Raw genomic sequence first — 20,545 nt, 5'->3', positions numbered from 1 at the left:
ATCTTTTACTGACGGACACGCTGGCACCACAGATCAGACACACACACTTGTTTTTGTTGTTAGTTTGCACTTTTTGTTTACAAAGGTCCTAACTGGCAGTTTGTTTTCCCTGTCTGAGCCTAATGTTTAATATCTTTTAAGGGCAATTTTGTTATAGAGACTTAATAATCCATTTTATTTATTGTTTTGGTTGTGTTTGATTTTTATTCAAGTGCAGTTTTTTGTTAAGTCCTTGCCGTAAGACAGACTACATTAGTCCATTTTATTGAGGCCTATTGTTTTTGGTTGTCTTGCAGTTCCTGTGTTAAATGTTCTTTAGAAAGTAAAGTTTATTGATCTTTGAAAGGGTGTATTTGCATTATTATTCCATTATCATTATATTAGTTGAAAATGGTCTTAAAATGTCAATATTATCGTTTATCGCAATAATTTTTTGGTCAATTAATCGTCCAGCAAAATCTGTTATCATTACAGGCCTACTTCCAGTGTCGTCTTAAAGCAAATCACCACTGACAGAGATGAACTGAAAGATTATTTACGATTTTAAAGTGCATATCACGGGTAAATTCAGGAGCAAGATCAATGTAATTCTCCTATTTTATATTAAACTTTGGTCAAATATCTGTCACATTCTGCATTTTGTGCAATTTTTTTACCTTGCGCAATACCAGAAAAATTCAGTTGAAATCAAGCCATTTGAGGCGAATTGGTCCGCCTCTGAAAAAACTTGCCATTTGGATTTCCCAGCAAACACTGAATTTCGTGACGTCGCGTGCGGGACGCCTCCCTCTGAATCCTACGTCAGCGCTGGTTTGTTTATGAGAAAACGACCTGGTGGTTTTCTGCAAATTTCTTCAACGTTATTGCGTAATTATTAAAATGGTTAACAGATGTATCGTAGGAGGGTGTAGCAACACCAATCATGATGGGATTAGTACTCATCGTTTCCCAAAAGACCGGACAATGAGAGAGAAATGGGAGCGCTTGGTCTACACAGGCTGTGCACTGAAACCGTGCAAAGCTCACGCAGCCTGCTGGCGCTTCCGCAGGTGACGTCACGAATCTGGCTCCAGACTCCCTTGGGATTTTTCAAGACGCGTTTTGTTATTTTATTTTTTTTCTGCTGTAGACAGATGGCCTTGTGCAAAATTACCCTTCTGGCTGAGTGTGTAAAGGGACATACTTTCATATTAAAAAAAAAACGAAATTAGCCCAGAATATGCACTTTAACATGTATTGTTATTATTACTACTAAAATAACGTTTTTGAAAATTTCAACATCAACTAAAAGATTGTTGCCATGGCTTTCAGGTTATTGGAAGTTCTTTTCTGCTCCTATTTTCTGCATCAGTTCTATGGCATTAACGTCTCATTTTAGTTTTTAAACTCTATATTCCTGAGATCATTTCCACCATGTCACTGCTGCTTTAAACCCTGCAGCTCACACAGAGGGCAGTTAGTTTGTGTCTCAGGTGCAGTTTGTGTGATTAGTTACAGTGTTGTAGTAAATTTCACAGTGATTTCAGACACATTGCAGTCGGATCAAGTCCCGTTTTGTGCTGCAGCTTCTCACATTCGTCCATCTGACCCAAAGACTCTGTGACAAATCATCAGTGTGCAGTGAAAAGAAACAATCTTCCTCCTCAGGACATTGATGATGAACCTAAAACCTCTGCTTCAGTCTCACTATTAGAGAATGTGTCTTACTGAGGAGCAGGTCATGTGACTCTCAAAGATGATCTTACCACAGTTTCTCCAGTTTACAGTGAGGATTCTCCAGTACAGCACAGAGACGCTTCACTCCTGAGTCTCCCAGATTATTATTATTCAGATCCAGTTCTCTCAGGTGTGAGGGGTTTGATCTCAGAGCTGAACTCAGAGCAGCACAGCCTTCATCTGAGACACCACAACCCCACAACCTGCAGAGACACAATGACACACACTTCATCAACAGATTTTCATCTTGGTTTAATTCTTACTTTAAAGATGAGGAGTGTAAAATTAATTTTATTATTCAGAATGTCATGATTTAATATCACCTGTTTATTCTCATTAACAGTGTAATTAATAATGATAATACTGAGTGTTATATTGAGTTTCCAGGGATGAGAATGAAAAATATTAAAAAAGTCTGAAAAAAGCCGGGGGTTTGGGGGTCGCAGGCACCCAGCGGGGCCCAGGGCAGAGACCCTCGAGCTAATGATTTTTGGCTATTTTTTTTTTTTTTTTACCCCAAAGCCATTAAATTTTATCAGCAAAAAGTTGCAGTTTATTTGGAAATAAATTCCCCTTCTTGGTGGACGACCAGGTGAAAATGATTAATAGGGTACACGAGACTTGTTTTTAATCAATTCACATTTGATGATTTCAAAAAATCAATGCACCTTTTAATATATACAAGAGCTCTACAGTATTATATTTCTGCATTTTTGCTATTCATGTCTTTGTTAACATGTGGATATCAGTGTAAATGAATGAATATATAATTTAAATATACAACCCCGATTCCAAAAAAGTTGGGACAAAAGTACAAATTGTAAGTAAACGGAATGCAAACATTTACAAATCTCAAAAACTGATATTGCATTCACAATAGAACATAGACAACATATCAAATGTTGAAAGTGAGACATTTTGAAATTTCATGCCAAATTATTGGCTCATTTGAAATTTCATGACAGCAACACATCTCAAAAAAGTTGGGACAGGGGCAATAAGAGGCTGGAAAAGTTAAAGGTACAAAAAAGGAACAGCTGGAAGACCAAATTGCAACTCATTAGGTCAATTGGCAATAGGTCATTAACATGACTGGGTATAAAAAGAGCATCTTGGAGTGGCAGCGGCTCTCAGAAGTAAAGATGGGAAGAGGATCACCAATCCCCCCAATTCTGCGCCGACAAATAGTGGAGCAATATCAGAAAGGAGTTCGACAGTGTAAAATTGCAAAGAGTTTGAACATATCATCATCTGCAGTGCATATCATCATCAAAAGATTCAGAGAATCTGGAAGAATCTCTGTGCGTAAGGGTCAAGGCCGGAAAACCATACTGGGTGCCCGTGATCTTCGGGCCCTTAGACGGCACTGCATCACATACAGGCATGCTTCTGTATTGGAAATCACAAAATGGGCTCAGGAATATTTCCAGAGAACATTATCTGTGAACACAATTCACCGTGCCATCCGCCGTTGCCAGCTAAAACTCTATAGTTCAAAGAAGAAGCCGTATCTAAACATGATCCAGAAGCGCAGACGTCTTCTCTGGGCCAAGGCTCATTTAAAATGGACTGTGGCAAAGTGGAAAACTGTTCTGTGGTCAGACGAATCAAAATTTGAAGTTCTTTATGGAAATCAGGGACGCCGTGTCATTCGGACTAAAGAGGAGAAGGACGACCCGAGTTGTTATCAGCGCTCAGTTCAGAAGCCTGCATCTCTGATGGTATGGGGTTGCATTAGTGCGTGTGGCATGGGCAGCTTACACATCTGGAAAGACACCATCAATGCTGAAACGTATATCTAGGTTCTAGAGCAACATATGCTCCCATCCAGACGATGTCTCTTTCAGGGAAGACCTTGCATTTTCCAACATGACAATGCCAAACCACATACTGCATCAATTACAGCATCATGGCTGCGTAGAAGAAGGGTCCGGGTACTGAACTGGCCAGCCTGCAGTCCAGATCTTTCACCCATAGAAAACATTTGGCGCATCATAAAACGGAAGATACGACAAAAAAGACCCAAGACAGTTGAGCAACTAGAATCCTACATTGGACAAGAATGGGTTAACATTCCTATCCCTAAACTTGAGCAACTTGTCTCCTCAGTCCCCAGACGTTTACAGACTGTTGTAAAGAGAAAAGGGGATGTCTCACAGTGGGAAATGAGATGTGTTGTTGTCATGAAATTTAAAATCACCTAATTTTTCTCTTTACATTTTCTCAGTTTAAACATTTGATACGCCATCTATGTTCTATTCTGAATAAAATATGGAATTTTGAAACTTCCACATCATTGCATTCCGTTTTTATTTACAATTTGTACTTTGTCCCAACTTTTTTGGAATTGGGGTTGTATAAAATTCCTTACCAAGTGGAGACTGGGCTGCTTTCTCTGAAGTTCTTTTCATAATAGTGATAAGGTTACAATACTTTTCACAATACAATATTATTCACATGATCAGCGACTGATATCACAGGCTTTACAGTGGAAGTGTGGCCATCTGTGCTTTTCACCAGTGGTTGATGTATATGAGATGCACTGCTACCATCACTAGTCTGAATTGATGCTGGTAACTGGTAGTTTATCCTCAGAAGTTTCAGTTTGTCGAAAATGATATCATCAGTCTCGTATGAAATTTATGTTTTTTGCTCATATACTCTAATCCTTTAAAATGAAGTGCAAACCAGAAAAAAGTTCTATCATATAATTATCTTCAACTTTCTTCTGATGTTATCATGGTAGCAGGAGGCCTTGCATATTAAGCAGGCAACATTCAACATCACTTATCACTTCCCTTTCAACTGTTGTGTGTACTAACTAGGTTTTATCTGGACAGGATGTTGTGTAATGTTATGCATATACCATATGGTCAATTTGAAGATCAAGATGGTGATTTTGAATTAAAGAACAGGCATGTACAATGGGCATTACATACTGGAATTTTTTTAAAATAAAAAACTATAAGTTCATCTCGGCCTAAAAAATTTGGGCAGACGCTCCCGCGCGGCACATGCCAGCAATTCCCCCCGTCCCCCTATGAAATGAGCAATAAGTAGGAGAGTTATACATGGTATCATACCTAAAATTTTATCAGAAATATAGATATGATACTATGATTGTCCCCAACATGCTACATTAGATAAGCTAACCCCATTTATAAAAGATACACACTTATATGACATGTATTTGATAGATATATATTATATACACCATGGCATTGATTCGTGCAATGTACATTATAAATAATATAATGAATCATTGAACAGACAAAATAATTTCCGACCTACCTTTGTGTTTTTTGGTGTATATGTGAAGTTCGATAGTCCTTGCCCCTCTACTAGCGTAGTTTATCATGTCAGAACACAATGAGCAAAGTACTTTTCCTGGGACGTCTATTTTCCGTATGTGATCACCGAGCTTCATTGTGACAGTCTGCTTGCTGATCTCGACATTCAGTGTTCTTTCTAACCAAGCCCATCGAAAACAGTTCTTTATTCCTGCACCTTTATCAATCTCCCTCGCTCGATCCTCTTCTTTCTTATCTAGGACTTTTGCCATTGTCGATATGCTAAAATATCCCGCCTGAATACGTGTCTTTCCGATGTTACCAATGCGTATCGTCAAACAGTGTGTACGGTCGGTGAATGGTGATTGCAAGCCACGCGTGGAGAGCATGCGTACTTGTGTTTATACACTGCACGCGATGGGATTTCCCGAAAATTCTACCGCAAATAAGTCAAACATTGTCGCAAAAGTGAAAGTTAATTACGACATGTCGAAAGACTCGAGTGTGTTAACCCGGAGCCCACCAAGAATCAAGACGTTATAAGGTGACCACAGATCATTAACCATACCCCCCCCCCCGAAAAGTTCTCAACGGATTTACATCGATCTCAAAAACGATCATTTCGGTCTGAAAAAGTCGTAAATCTGCTGATCGGCGGAAAATTCTCATCCCCGAGTTTCTCTCCTCTGTTGTGTGTGACAAACCATCAGCAGCTGAAGCTGAACAGAGAACAGCAGAGAGACCATGAACTTTAATCAGAGAGAGAGAGAGAGAGAGAGACTGAATCTCAGATGGTTCTCTACTAGACTTATAGTGCACTACACAGGGGCAATAAACTTGTTTCTCCAGAGTCTACAGAGTGCATTTATAGAACACTATAGATTTATATTATTGTAGAATCAGACAAGTAAACAATGATTATTCCATATAAATCCTACAAACATTCAGCCACTCGTTCTTGAGACAGCGTGCGAACAAGAATTTCAGAAAAAATGGACAGAGAACCCGAAAACATACCGGTTTCACCTCTCAGTGTCGGAGGAATAAAAATGTCAGTGTAATTTATGATGTTCGTTTGTCTAATTACTTTTTATCCCTCAAAAAGAGGGACCACATATAAACAGTGCTGTAATTTCAACACCAGTCACCCAATCTGGATGCAAGTTTCCTCAAAATAAAGCTGAAGCTCTGCACTTTGAGCTCATCTTCATTATTTAATTTCATCAACAATATACTGTGGGGAAAAAAAAAATTATTTAGATTCATATCTAAATCAGGGCTGGATTTAGGGGGGTCCTGGGTTGGGACATGCCCCACCCTAAAACTGTCCCTGCACTGCATCAAGACTTTTTTAGGATCACATTATCTAGTAAATCAATTCCATCTCGTGTCAAACCTAAAGCCTGAAGGCCAAAATACGGCTCACTGCCTCGTTTCATTCGGCCCGTGTGAACTTTAAAAAATAACACTGAAACTGTACTTTTCACACAAACCCTGATAATTTTATGTAACAAGAAATAAATAGCTTAAAAAATGACTTTGGATCTTCTGTCCTCTACATCTCAGAAACTAATGCAGATACAAGTCCGGAATTTTTCACTATTTATCGGGAACAGTGACATTATTCAAAAAGTTTGAAGCAAATCTGAGATTACCAGTTGGAAACTTTTTTTGTCCAATCTGGTGATTATGCATTTTAATTAGGGGCGGCACGGTGGTGTAGTGGTTAGCGCTGTCGCCTCACAGCAAGAAGGTCCTGGGTTCGAGCCCCGGGGCCGGCGAGGGCCTTTCTGTGCGGAGTTTGCATGTTCTCCCCGTGTCCGCGTGGGTTTCCTCCGGGTGCTCCGGTTTCCCCCACAGTCCAAAGACATGCAGGTTAGGTTAACTGGTGACTCTAAATTGAGCGTAGGTGTGAATGTGAGTGTGAATGGTTGTCTGTGTCTATGTGTCAGCCCTGTGATGACCTGGCGACTTGTCCAGGGTGTACCCCGCCTTTCGCCCGTAGTCAGCTGGGATAGGCTCCAGCTTGCCTGCGACCCTGTAGAAGGATAAAGCGGCTAGAGATAATGTGATGTGTGTGATGTGATGCATTTTAATTAATTTCTAAAAGAAAAAATACATTTCAGACACACTGCAGTCAGATCTAGTCATTTTTTGTGCTGCAGCTTCTCACATACGTCCATCTGACCCAAAGACTCTGTGACAAATCATCAGTGTGCAGTGAAAAGAAACAATCTTCCTCCGCAGGACATTGATGATGAACCTAAAACCTCTGCTTCAGTCTCACTATTAGAGAATGTGTCTTACTGAGGAGCAGGTCATGTGACTCTCAGAGAGATGATTTTACCCCAGTGTCTCCAGTTTACAGTGAGGATTCTCCAGTCCAGCACAGAGACGCTTCACTCCTGAGTCTCCCAGTTTATTATTATCAGACAGATTCAGTTGTCTCAGGTGTGAGGGGTTTGATCTCAGAGCTGAACTCAGAGCAGCACAGCCTTCATCTGAGACACCACAACCCCGCAACCTGCAGAGACACAATGACACACACTTCATCAACAGATTTTCATCTTGGTGTAATAGTGGTTGTGAAGATGATGTCTCTCATGTTGGACTGTCTCTATTCTCTTCACCAATCACAAGCTATTATTAATAATGACTCAAACATTCCCACTGTTACTGACATTAAGTTTACTCGAGGTGCAAATCATTCAGCAAGAAGTCAATAATTTAACGGTTTAATGATCACATATTTAATTGTTAAAGATATTTTAATTATTTCTTGAAAGTAAAAGTGACTCTGAGGAGAAATGATCACTTCATGACTAATATATTTGTTCTGCATGTTTTACTTTTACAGAAAATTTTAATTGATAAACAACACTGTATACAACTATTAACTGCTGCTTTAGTGAGTTATTGTGACTCTCAGAGAGATGATCTTACACCAGTGTCTCCACTTTACAGTGAGGATTCTCCAGTCCAGCACAGAGACGCTTCACTCCTGGGTCTTCTAGTTTATTCCCAGACAGATCCAGTGTCTTCACAGTCAGACGCAGTTCTCTCAGACTGGAGGTTTCTGAGTTGAGCACTGAGACCAGAGCTTCAGCGCTTCTCCCTTTAATTGCATCACAACTGATACTGAAGGAAATAAAATAATACATAATAAATTCACACAAATGATCAAACAGGTCCTCAAATCTTTCACTGCACCATTTCATTTTCATAAATGACAAAAAGTACAAACTCCGAGTCGACAACACACTGAAATGCTGTAACAGTAATTCACAGTTCGAGCTGTTCGGATTTGAGTTTTCTGCTGCGCACGACATCACTGACACACATGGGATAAACACGCAACATCAAATCTGATCACCAAATTGGGAAATAAGAGTCTGATCTCAAATATTTATAAGAGGAGAAAGGAAAAGAGTTTCAAAAGTCAGGTTTAGATGAAGCAGGCAGAGTTCGAGGCAGAGTCATATTTATCTGAACAGATCAGACATTTGATTTGTTCTCTAATTAGTGAGCGACTGAAATGATCACAGCCCAGTGCTGAAGGAGTTTGATGGAGATACTCATGATGAGCTCATTGGCCAACAGTGTGGTTTTTGTGTGTGTGTGTGTGTGTGTGTGTGTGTGTGTGTGTGTGTGTGTGTGTGTGTGTTCCCAGGTGCTCCTTATTTGTTCCTGGTGCCAGTGATTTACAGACTGGACATGTTCTTCCTCTTCTGTGCGTTGTCTCTCCCTGTCTGTCTAAGTAAGTAAATAAGTAAAAAAGCGCTACAGCATGGAGAAGAACAAAAGCTGTGAGAAGGTCAAAAGAACAAAAAAGTTAAAATTTATGAAGATGTCAGGATATTAGAAAAACAACAACAAAACAAAAATGGGGTGCACCTCTGTACAAAAAGAATAGTAAAACTGGGATTGGCAACTATAGACCAGTCTCCATCCTCTCTGTGGTGTCAAAGGTTCTAGAGAGAGACAGTTATAACCAGTTATATGACCATTTCCAGCAAAAGAGTTTGTTATGAACATCAATCTGGTTTTCGACCATCTTTCTCTTCTGATACCCGTCTCATCCACTTGACCGATTATATTCGGAAGCAGATGGACTCAGGAAATTACACTGGAATGGTGTTATTGGATTTGCAAAAGGCCTTCGACATTATCGATCATGAGATCTTACTGATGAAACTGCAAGCTATTGGTCTGAATGGTGCATTTATTAAGTCGTTTCAGTCATATTTGACAGGCCGGTCTCAGATAGTTAAGGGTGTTCATTCTACTCCTAGACATATTGTCTGTGGGGTTCCGCAGAGTTCAAATTTGGGGCCCCTGCTTTTCTTGATCTATGTTAATGACATGCAGAGAGCGGTGTCTTGTAAGCTTTGGTTGTATGCTGACGATTCAGCTTTATTGGTTTCAGGCAGATCAGTGGAGTACATTGAAAATCAGTTCGTGGGAATTTGGAAAAGATTAATCAGTGGTTGGTTCTCAATAAACTTCCATTGCATCTTGGCAAAACTGGATCGATTTTGTTTGGCACCAAGAGAAAAATTAGTAAAAAGGTCTCAACTAAACATTTCATGTAACGGAGCTGAAATAGACTCCGTCAACTACTTGGGGTGTGCCGTGGACCAAACTCTTAATGAAGAAATTACAGGCAAGAAAATTGTACAGCTTGCAAATTCTCACCTAAAATTCCTCTACAGACAAGCATGCTTTCTCAGTCAAAGTGCACAGCACACTTTAGCTTCAGCTTTAGTGAAGCGTCACTTTGACTATGCCTCCTGCTCCTGGTTTTTTGGCTTGACCAGGAAATCAAAACACAGCCTTCAGGTTTCTCAAAATAAGCTGATACGCTTCATCCTTGGCTTGGATCCACGAGCACGCCTCTCTGTATCTGACTTTAGAAAGGTTGGGTGGTTACCTGTTGAGCAAAGGGTATGGTATTCTGGTGTAACTCATCTGTTTAAAGTCCTGCAGGTCTTTCAATTACATGAAACCTGCGACAGATAATGTCGTAGGCATCCAAATTAAAAAGACGCCCCAATTAAGGTCAAGCACCCGAAATGTGCTACCAAAAGTAAAAAAATGAAATGTTGATTAAATAAACTTGGCTGCATAAAACCCAATGTCTTGACTTTCTTCTTTAAAAACACTGAAATTAGCGAGAATTATCATGTACTTCTCGTAATTGACATGAAATCCACATCATTCCCATGTTGTTCCAGGTTCATCGAACTAGCTATAAGCCTCATGCAGAGCACGAATTCTCCATCAACGGCGATTAGCACGCCATGATTTTGTGGAAGAGCGAGATTCACATACCAATGACCAGAGTGGGATTTCCACATTAGGTACATCAGGTAAAAGACTGAATAAAGAGCTATTCAGGACACAACTGTGTATTTAAGACACAGCTTGCATCTTAAATACACACAGTTGTGTAAGTGTGGGTGGAATCAGTGACTTGGCGCTTGGTCCTCTTGTTGATGATAGCCTTAGACACTGGCCTTTCATTTAAACTAAGTTCTTTTACGTGACTACAGACTGTGAATTGCACGGCCAAATCTTGTGATGTGACTGAAAAACCTTTTGTGTCGCAGGTCTGCTACAGGTTCGTCTCTTTGACGGCAACAGTGCAGAACTTGCTTTTTCATTCCCAGGCTCCTCTCCTCCAGGCTCTCCTCAGGCCCCAACACATCTTTTAAATACTAACTAACTGTATTTTAATTATTTTTGTCATGTACATCAAGAGGGATTAATGCTGTAGACATTTTGCAATAAAGGTAAAAACAACATTCATAGATTTCTTTATTTATTCGTAAAAGCAGCAGCAGGTTTAAACACAGCGCTGAGAAAACAGCACTTTGCGTTTGCAGAAAAGCCCAAATTACCCTGTATCACGACGGAAAAAGCCCAGATTCAGAAATACAGGGTGTAGCCCAAATTACGTAATTGAAAGGCCTGTCCTGAATGACCCTTCACCTTCATACTTGCAGCATGACATAACCAGAGCGACAGATATCCAAACTCCTTACACTAGGTTTAGTCGATACTCTCTGGCAATACCCAAGTCTGGCAGTCATGGTCAAAAAACTTGCGTTCTCAATGCCATTAAGTCGTGGAATGATCAGCCAACCAGCATCCGGTCAATCCAGTCTCTCTCTAGTTTTAAGCACAAAGTAAGGAGGTGTTTATTTAACTGCCTTATAACAGCGCAGAGTGGGCGGTTTTAAATTATTCTGGTCAGTTTAATTTAACAGGTCTGCGGTTAGCCTTTTGCATGTTCTGCGATAAGTTTCTTGATGTGATCCTTTTGTGGTCCTCAACTACACGGTGCTACTCTTGGGTGCATTATAATACTCTTGTATCTTGCCTTTTATATCCATGTTTAGCTGGAAATTTATGGGGGTTTTTGTGCCGTTAAAGATTTTTTTATTCTACTTGGTGCCATTTGTACAAATTTAGTATTGATACACTTAAATCCAGGAGTAAAACAATCAACATAGCGCCATCCTGAACCTTTTCCCAGGACCACAATGGAAATAAGTGTTTTACACTTTGTGCACTCGGTTTAGTTTCATGTATTTAATTCAATTGTACATTAGTATACTTGCATGTAATCTTTACCTTAATCTATCCATCGATAAAATAAAAAAATAACACGTAATAAATTTATATTACTTCTGTTTTCTCCACGTGAATAAAATCTTTCATCAGTTCAGAATAACAGGAAAGGTTTTTTTTTTGAATTTGCAAACTCCAGATGGTTTTATAGGCCCAGTGTCTGCGTAATTACATTTCAGCTACAACACAAATTTAATGTGGAGAGATGTGAAGGAAAAGATTTTCCACAACGACACTCAGTGAAGGTTTTACACAGGGGGAAAGAAAAACCCCACACCTCAATGTTTATTGGACACTGGAGCCTGCAATAGTGGTGTAATTTGCAGGGCTTTCCCCAAAGCACGGATACGTGGCGCTCCACTGCGCTGTGTGACGTCAGCGCTGCGCTGTCACTTGCACACACAAAAAATCAACACTATAAACTGAACAATGCAGAGTCCTTTCTGCACCTAAATATCTCCTATTCCCCTCTGAGAATGAGTAATAACTATAGAAATAAAAAGATACTGTAATATATAAGTCTAGACTATCCTGGTACTCAACCCAGAAATGAAAGCGTTTCACTGCGTGCACTGACTGCCATTCACAACCATACATAAAACCACGTTCTAGGTGCTGGTTGTTAGCTGCCACTGTCGCGTGATTAGACCTCGACTCCCTATATTGTTTAATATTATGCATTTTTTGTTGTGCAATAAAATTAAATATTTCTCCGAATTGACTGTTTCCAGTGTTTTCATTTCAAATCTAATTTTGCCCTTTAAATTTGGCCCCTTGCTATTTGACAAGGTAAAAAACAGCAAATTTAATAAATGTTGAAATGTTGAATTGTGCCTAAATCAGCCTGAGATGGCCCCAGAACGCACCATTTGAAATCTCTAATTTCAATATTTCCCGGGGGAGCATGCCCCCCGACCCCCCTTATGGGCTGGGCTTCACATCAGTAGCATCGCTCTGATATTTCTTCTGGAGAAATCCCTGATTTATAAATACTGCAAATAAACTATCCGCAGAAAGTTGTGTTTGATTATTTGCATTCATTTTTGGAAATGTGTTGTTTGTAAGTCTAGTTAGCTGTCTGCCGTTTCCATCTTTAATTTCAAGTCTGCAGTTAAATTTTGTCTTTTTAATCAACTCGTACACCAGGAAAATAACACTCATTTATTTTTAGTTTTATTCTTTGTAGAATTTTTTTTATAGTAATGTATCCATGATAGTTATCTGATTCCTAGGACCACACTGGAAATAAGTGTTTTCACTTTCGTGTGTTACCCTGGTTCTTTATGTCTTTCATATATGTTTTTCATTATTTACCAAATAAATCAAATTAAATCTGAACTGAGAAATCTGACCAAGACGCTCAGGCAGAAATATTTTAGCGAGTTAGGCCCGTTCGGGCACAGCTATGGTCGGCTTCTTTAAGCACGAAAATGATTTTCGAGCGAGTATGTTACAAAAAACAAGATGTATTAACCAGCATCCGCGCCTCCCCTGTGATCGCCGTTTTGTTTTTTTCTTCCCGATGTGTAACGGTGATTCTGATTGGCTCGCTTCATGCGCATTTGTGCTCTTCATCACTATGAGTGATCGCTGGTGCCCTCTACGGTTTCCCAGGTTAACTTCAGGACGGACACACACACACACACAGTGTGTAAAAAGGCGAGTGATAAGTACATTTCACTGAATGTAAAGACATGTTTTTGGGTCTGAAATAATAAACCACACCCTCTACAGTAAATATATCATTTACATAGTGAATTATCCCAGAGATAAATATCTCTTATACTGATTTATGTTTCAGGTTTTCAGGGCTCGTCTTGTCCTTCTGCTGCAGAAATGTTTTTAAAAATAAATGTTTTTTTAAAAAACATGTACTTGTGTGTAAATAACTCAATTATACCCCGAGAAAACATACCAGTATTGCCTTGAACCGTGTACTTGAAAACTTGCCGAAATACCGCAAAAGTTGAGGGCAAAAGGAAATTTTTTGTGTCAAAAGTTAACGTTGAGGCCTGCTTGTATTGCAGTAACATTTGACCAGGAGGATCTTTACTTTCACTCGAGTAATGGAGTTGTGGATTTTGTCCCAAAGTGCAGATTTGTCAAAGTGCTTTCAGTTTCTCTCTTTCTAACAGTGGAACAGTAGAACAGTTCTATTCAGCTTTACTTACATTGCTTTTCTGGATGCTGCAATCACAGGTATCATCCTCACAAGAACCCACTCTGGTATCTTCCCTGTCCTGGTATATTTACTCAGGTCAAACTCCTCCAGCTCCTGTGCTGAAGTCAGTAACGCAAACGCCAGAGCAGACCACTGTGAAGCAGAGAGTTTACTTTGTTTTCCAGATTTCAGGTAGCATTGGATTTCCTCCACTAGAGAATCGTCACCCAGTTCATTCAGACAGTGGAACAGATTGATGGATTTTTCTGCAGGAAGAGCTCCACTAATCTTCTTCTTAATGTACTGAACTGTTTCCTCTTTGCTCTGGGAGCTACTTCCTGTCTGTGTTACTAAGGCATGTAAGAGTTTCTGATTGGACTCCAGTGAGAGACCTAGAAGAAAGCGGAGGAACAGATCCAGATGTCCAGTCTGACTTTTTAAGGTCTGATCTACAGCACTTTTGTGTACATCTGAAATTGTCTTGGACCAACTGTGAACAAGAACATTTCTCTTTTCCTTCATGAAGGTCAGATGCACATACAGAGCTGCGAGATACTCCTGAATGCTCAGGTGAACAAAGCAGTACACTTTACTCTGGTGAAGCCCAACCTCCTCTCTGAAGATCTGCGTACACACACCTGAGTACACTGCTGCTTCTGTCACATCAACGCCGCACTCTCTCAGGTCTTCCTCATAGAAGATCAGGTTGCCTTTCTCCAGCTGCTGAAAAGCCAGTTTTCCCAGTTTGAGAAGCATTTCTTCATCACTCTCCTGCTTCTTTGAGTACTTTCCTCTGATGATGTTTGTCTGAATGATGAGGAAGTGTGTGTACATTTGAGTCAGAGTCTTGGGGATCTCTCCACTCTCTGCGTCACCCAAAATTCTCTCGAGAACAGCGGCTGAAATCCAGCAGAAGACTGGGATGTGACACATGATGTAGAGGCTTCTTAATGACTTCAGGTGTGTGATGATGTTCTCGGCCAGGCTCTGATCACTGACCCTCTTCCTGAAGTACTCCTCCTTCTGGGGGTCATTGAACCCTCGTACCTCTGTGACTCGATGGACGTACTCAGAGGGGATTTGATCAGCTGCTGCTGGTCGGGAGGTGATCCAGATGAGAGCAGAGGGAAGCAGATTCCCTTTGATCAGGTTTATCAGCAGCACACGCACTGATGCTGATTCAGTTACGTCACACACTCTCACTGTGTTCTGGAAATCCAGAGGGAAACGACACTCGTCCAATCCATCAAAAATGAACAGAACCTTTTCCAACCTGGACATTTCTGTTTCTTTAGTTTCCTTGAAACAGACATGAAGGAGCTCCATCAGACTCAGTTTTTGGTCCTTCATCAGATTCAGCTCTCTGAAAGGAAGTGGAAATATGAGGGGGACGTCCTGATTTGCTTTCCCTTCAGCCCAGTCCACAATGAACTTCTGCACAGAGACTGTTTTTCCGATACCAGCCACTCCCTTTGTCACTACAGTTCTGATGGGTTCATCTTCTTCAGATAAGGGCTTAAAGATGTCGTTGCATTTGATTGGTGTTTCCTCTGTTGTTTTTCTCCTGGACGCTGCCTCGATCCGTCTCACCTCATGTTCTTTATTGACGTCTCCACTGTCTCCCTCTGTGATGTAGAGCTCTGTGTAGATCTCATTCAGGAGCACTCGGTTTTCCTGCTTTATTATCACTCCATTTAAACACTGAAACTTCTTCATCAGATTTAATCTGAACTTTTTCTGGACTTCATTTCCAGCAGCAGATTCTGGGGCGTGTCTGTGTGACAGGGTGAAGTAGGAAGACATGGTGAGACATGGGCTCCAATTATTACAGTTTAAGATCACAGTGTTTCTGACTGGATTCCACAGAGAGTTCTTTATGATGTTCTCACTGTGCATTTGTTTTATTCCCCTGTATGTTTTCTATAATCTAATCAGTCTCTATGAAATAACAGCAGAGAGGTTTATAATACCAGTGCGTCAGTGTCACAGTCATGGTGTTGGGTTTGATCTTACCCTGTATCTGTGATGAAGATCTTTTCTCTTCTGTCTCCTGCCGTCTGTAAATCACTGGGAACAAAAATTGTTGCTGTTAAAGACAATAACTTTCATCACTTTAATCCTACAATCTAAACTTTAGCTCTAATTTTACTACAATAATTCTTTGAGTGCATTAACATTTAGAGAGCACAGTACTGAATACAACACGACAAAAATATTGTGGAACTGGAGAAAAAAAATATCTGCCCTGGTTCTAATTTGAGTTTTTCTAGATTTTCCTTCCTATATGGTCATTAGGGATGGAACAGAATATCACTCCATCATGCAGAATGAATAGATAATGTGTTTTAAATGGATACGAAAGCAGATGTGTATTTTTCAGAAAGCCGGCCAGAAATGTTCAGAGGTATAAAACCTGTAACTGGATCCAGAATTATACTCCACCCTGGATGATCCACCAGTCCATCATTTTAGGGGCAATTTAGTGATCAGTCGACCTACTGACATGTTTTTGGGAGGTGGGAGTTCAGGTTGAGGAAAATGCTGATTTTCATTATTATTAATAAATACTGATGTGATTTATGGTCAATAGTCACTGTGTTCATATAAAGGGTCTCTATTTTCTATTATATTTTACAGAAACACTCAGACACATCGCTTTTCATGGAGACACAGCCAAGTAACAGTGATCTCAATGGGGCCGGGATTTTAATACAAAACAAACAATGTTGTTACCTTGCACTTATTACTAAATTTTAGAATCAGTGTTGAATACTTGTTTGTTTTCTTAAATTGTCTTGCGTAATTTTTACTTCCTATTAGAACATGTCAGTTTATTGTTATTACTATTAGTAGAGCAGTGGCTACAATTATCGACACCTTAACAATCTTCTGGTCATTGCAAAAGTAGAAAAGACTTTCAATACGCAAGTTGTGCATGAATCAGTGTTGTAGTCGAGTCACTAAACCTCAAGTCTGAGTCCAGTCTCGAGTCCCGAGTGCTCAAGTCCAAGTCTCATCTCATCTCATTATCTCTAGCCGCTTTATCCTTCTACAGGGTCGCAGGCAAGCTGGAGCCTATCCCAGCTGACTACGGGCGAAAGGCGGGGTACACCCTGGACAAGTCGCCAGGTCATCACAGGGCTGACACATAGACACAGACAACCATTCACACTCACATTCACACCTACGCTCAATTTAGAGTCACCAGTTAACCTAACTTGCATGTCTTTGGACTGTGGGGGAAACCGGAGCACCCAGAGGAAACCCACGTGGGCACGGGGAGAACATGCAAACTCCGCACAGAAAGGCCCTCGCCGGCCATGGGGCTCGAACCCAGACCTTCTTGCTGTGAGGCGACAGCGCTAACCACTACACCACCGTGCCACCTCAAGTCCAAGTCATTAAAGAAAATTTAGAGTCCGAGTCGAGTCCACTATTGATCCAAGTCGAGTCCAACATTCCAACTGTACCAAGACAGTGGCTGTTTAGCGCCATTAACGTTAATTCGTTCCTGAACATGCCGTATGAACAGGTGAATGTGCGTTCTCTGTCATGGCGTGTGAAGTATTCTGTCAGAGATGGTTGGGAGATGGATGTAAGTGCAGAAGGTGTGTTTATAAATACAAGTGAAGACGGGTAAACAGTCCGGGGTGGATTTCCCGAAAGCCTCTTAAAGCCAAAGGTGTCTTTAATTACCGCCTAAGATCCATCATCAAGCTAACGTGGTTTTTCTGAACAACATCAGAGCCAAAGTAGTCCTTTAGTTTGCTCGGAGTTTACGAGAGACCCGGACCACTCGTTCAAAACAAAGAGCGACTCGCTCACAGCCGAATAAACAGAATACACATGCACCTCTGAGGGACTCTCACAGTCAACGGGGGAAACCGGTGTTGAATCTGCTGCCGGTGTTCAATTATTTTTCTTGTACACTGCATGTACATTGAGTTAACTATTAAATAAATATATGAAAAACATTCTGAATATATTTCAATATGGTCTGGAATCACATATGGATATCGTAATGTGATACTGGCACATTTTAATCAGATTTAACTCCGTAAGGTGAGTGATTAACTAATCTAGTGTCATAAATGAGAAATTTCTGCACCTCTAATTGTGTGTGTGAGAGAGAGAGAGAGAGAGAGAGAAAGTATGCGAGAGAGGTTTTGATCTGTGTGTACCTAAGGAGGTTGAATATATATGATACATACATAAACAAAAAATACATATACACACACACTACTTCGCAAAGTAAGCATGTTTTCACAGTTATATCAGTGTGCTGATTGCGCCTTAATCATGTGCAGGTACGAGTCGTTTGTGGCGCGCGCAAGAGTCAATCTGATGCACGCAGCAAGGCGTGCAGGTGTGACACACTTGCACAAAATTAGTATAAAAATTAATGTAGATATAAATATCTTATGGCAAATTATTATGGCATATTACAAAAAAAATGAAGAAAATCCATCCAAGTCCTCGTTTACAATTTACGAGTCCAAATGCAGTTAATGCACGAGTCCGAGTCATCAGCGCTCAAGTCGAGTCACGAGTCCTTAAAATTAAGGCACAAGTCGGACTCGAGTACTACAAGCCTGGCATGAAGAATTACTCCAACGTCCACTGGAAAAAAATGAGTTGATTCCTGATTACTTAGTGCATTAGATCACGTGACACCATTCCACAATTATCAACCTTTGTCCACAGTTATCGACACCGTTCCACAATTATCGACATCCAGATGATTTTACGCGCGCACACAAAAATGATTTCTATTTGATTTCTAAATTATTTCTTTCAAACAATGCTCTAATTTGTTGCAGTTAGATTCAGATTGGTGAACCTTCAGTATTTTCAAACAAGTTATTTTTTAAGTGACATTTTAAATTTACATCTAAAGATATAAAACGTCTACTGATATTGTAAAGATCTACCACATATTACAACAAACTGCAAAAAAAAAAAAATCTGAATGGAATAGGAAAGTTTTTTTATATGCTAGGAATTTAATTCTGGTCTAATTCTATTTATTGCAACAGGATTCCAAATACTCTATAGCATCCCATTCTGTTCTGAATCAGAAAATAAATCAATTTTAAAAAAAATCACAGCACTTTTTTTTTTTTTTTAAAGTACTTCATCGACTTCAACAATGTTACACAAAGATCGATCAGCAAAAACATGTCCATGATCTTTCCACCATGATGACGTCTGGGTTTTCCTGAAATTACTCATCGTGCTTTAAAAAAAAAATCCATCTCAAGTAACGAGCAGTGTCATCAGACGACAAGCTGAAATGGCGGGGGGGGGGGGGGGGGGGGGGTCTTCTGGTTGATTAATTAACCAATAATAACTGTTGTAACTGAGGCTACATCCACACGACAACGAGATTTTTTTTTTAGCGGGTAAAAAAAAAAATCATCGCGTCCACATGGGCAACGAATCAGTAAAATATCAGGTACATATGGCAACGCAACGCTTGCTGAAAATGATGCAATACACATGCCACACCTCTACGTGCGCTGTAAGACGGTCCCATCGGAGACACCAGAACAATAGAAGAAGTAGGACGCATGCGCATAAACCCCTTCTTCTACCCGGCGTGAAGCACTCACAGGAATGATGCACGCGAGAGTGCTGCTTGTTCTAGTCATGTGGTTGTGACATCATCGTAAACAAATCCGTTCTCGTCATCCAGACGACTTCGCAACGGGCGTCGTTGCCAGATTTTTCCACTCTGGAAACCGTTCTCAAAAAATATCATTTTGGGTGCAAAACGCCAGTGCCGTGTGGACGCCAGGCCGAAACGATAAAAAATTTTATCGGATTCACCTGAATCCGTTGCCGTGCGGACAGGGCCTGAAACTCACCTTTGAAAAATTGTTTTTTATTGGTAAATCTGAAAAGGTGTCGGTTACAGACTGTCGATAATTGTAGCCGCCGTTCTCGTAGTAATCATTAGATTTGTTTTTTTGCTTCTATTAGCATTTCTTGCTTTCGTATTGAAGACATTACCTTTATTAAAACATTCTGACCTTCATAAATATTTACACTCTTTACTCTGAAGCATTTACTGAAAGAACTGTCGTGTCACTAAAGACTAAGAAACTACTGTATAATATAAACCGTGTAGTAGAACGATAGTTGCCATCGTATATATTTATTAAAAATAGCTGCTAACAGGGTGTCTACAAGTTTGTCCAAGTTAAATTTAAGACTTAAAGACTTTTTCATACCATGTTCCAAAAAAAATTAAGACCAAATCTAAAGTCACGCAAAAACGTACTCTTTTGAAAAAAAAAAAAACCTATATAATTTAATGTAACTTATTGTTCTTGTAAACATTCACCAGAAAACACTATTCTAGTAGAAGCACTTCATTTCTTTTCCTTGACAGGCATTCACACACTCAGAACACAATATAAGGATCGGATCAACTTGTAACTACGTGACAATCAGAATGCAGTCACAGCGTTTGAATCCAATGCAACAATGTGAAAATGTGAATGAAGTCTCTCACACAGAATCCAATGCAACAGTGTTTTTTAATTATTATTTTCTCTGCTTGGGGAGTCACATTGTAAGCAGAATTGTTCAATTCCATCTTTGGTCAAACAACAATGCAGAAAACAACAGTTAAACAATGTGAATGCACATACACCTGAAACTTCGGCTCACTCACTTGAAAGGTATGCTCACTTGCACTTCTTAAAACACTTGGAACGACACCCACACACAAACAACACTA

At 40.0% G+C, this 20,545-nt stretch overlaps 1 protein-coding gene across 21 annotated transcripts in view; it reads right to left on the bottom strand.

Moving 5' to 3' along the window:
• Positions 1–20,545, bottom strand: part of LOC132870726 (protein NLRC5-like) — a 930,547-nt gene that overhangs the window by 12,664 nt on the left and 897,338 nt on the right. For all 21 annotated transcript variants that reach the window (XM_060904521.1, XM_060904530.1, XM_060904519.1 and 18 more), the window contains one exon: positions 1,746–1,919. In XM_060904521.1, coding sequence (XP_060760504.1) covers positions 1,746–1,919 — 174 coding nt within the window. The remainder of the gene's footprint in view (positions 1–1,745; positions 1,920–20,545) is intronic.

Source organism: Neoarius graeffei, chromosome 22 (genome assembly GCF_027579695.1).
Source record: "Neoarius graeffei isolate fNeoGra1 chromosome 22, fNeoGra1.pri, whole genome shotgun sequence".
NCBI classification, from domain to species: domain Eukaryota; kingdom Metazoa; phylum Chordata; class Actinopteri; order Siluriformes; family Ariidae; genus Neoarius; species Neoarius graeffei.
Note: the sequence above shows the minus strand (reverse complement) of the source record. Positions and strands in the feature narration are given on the sequence as shown.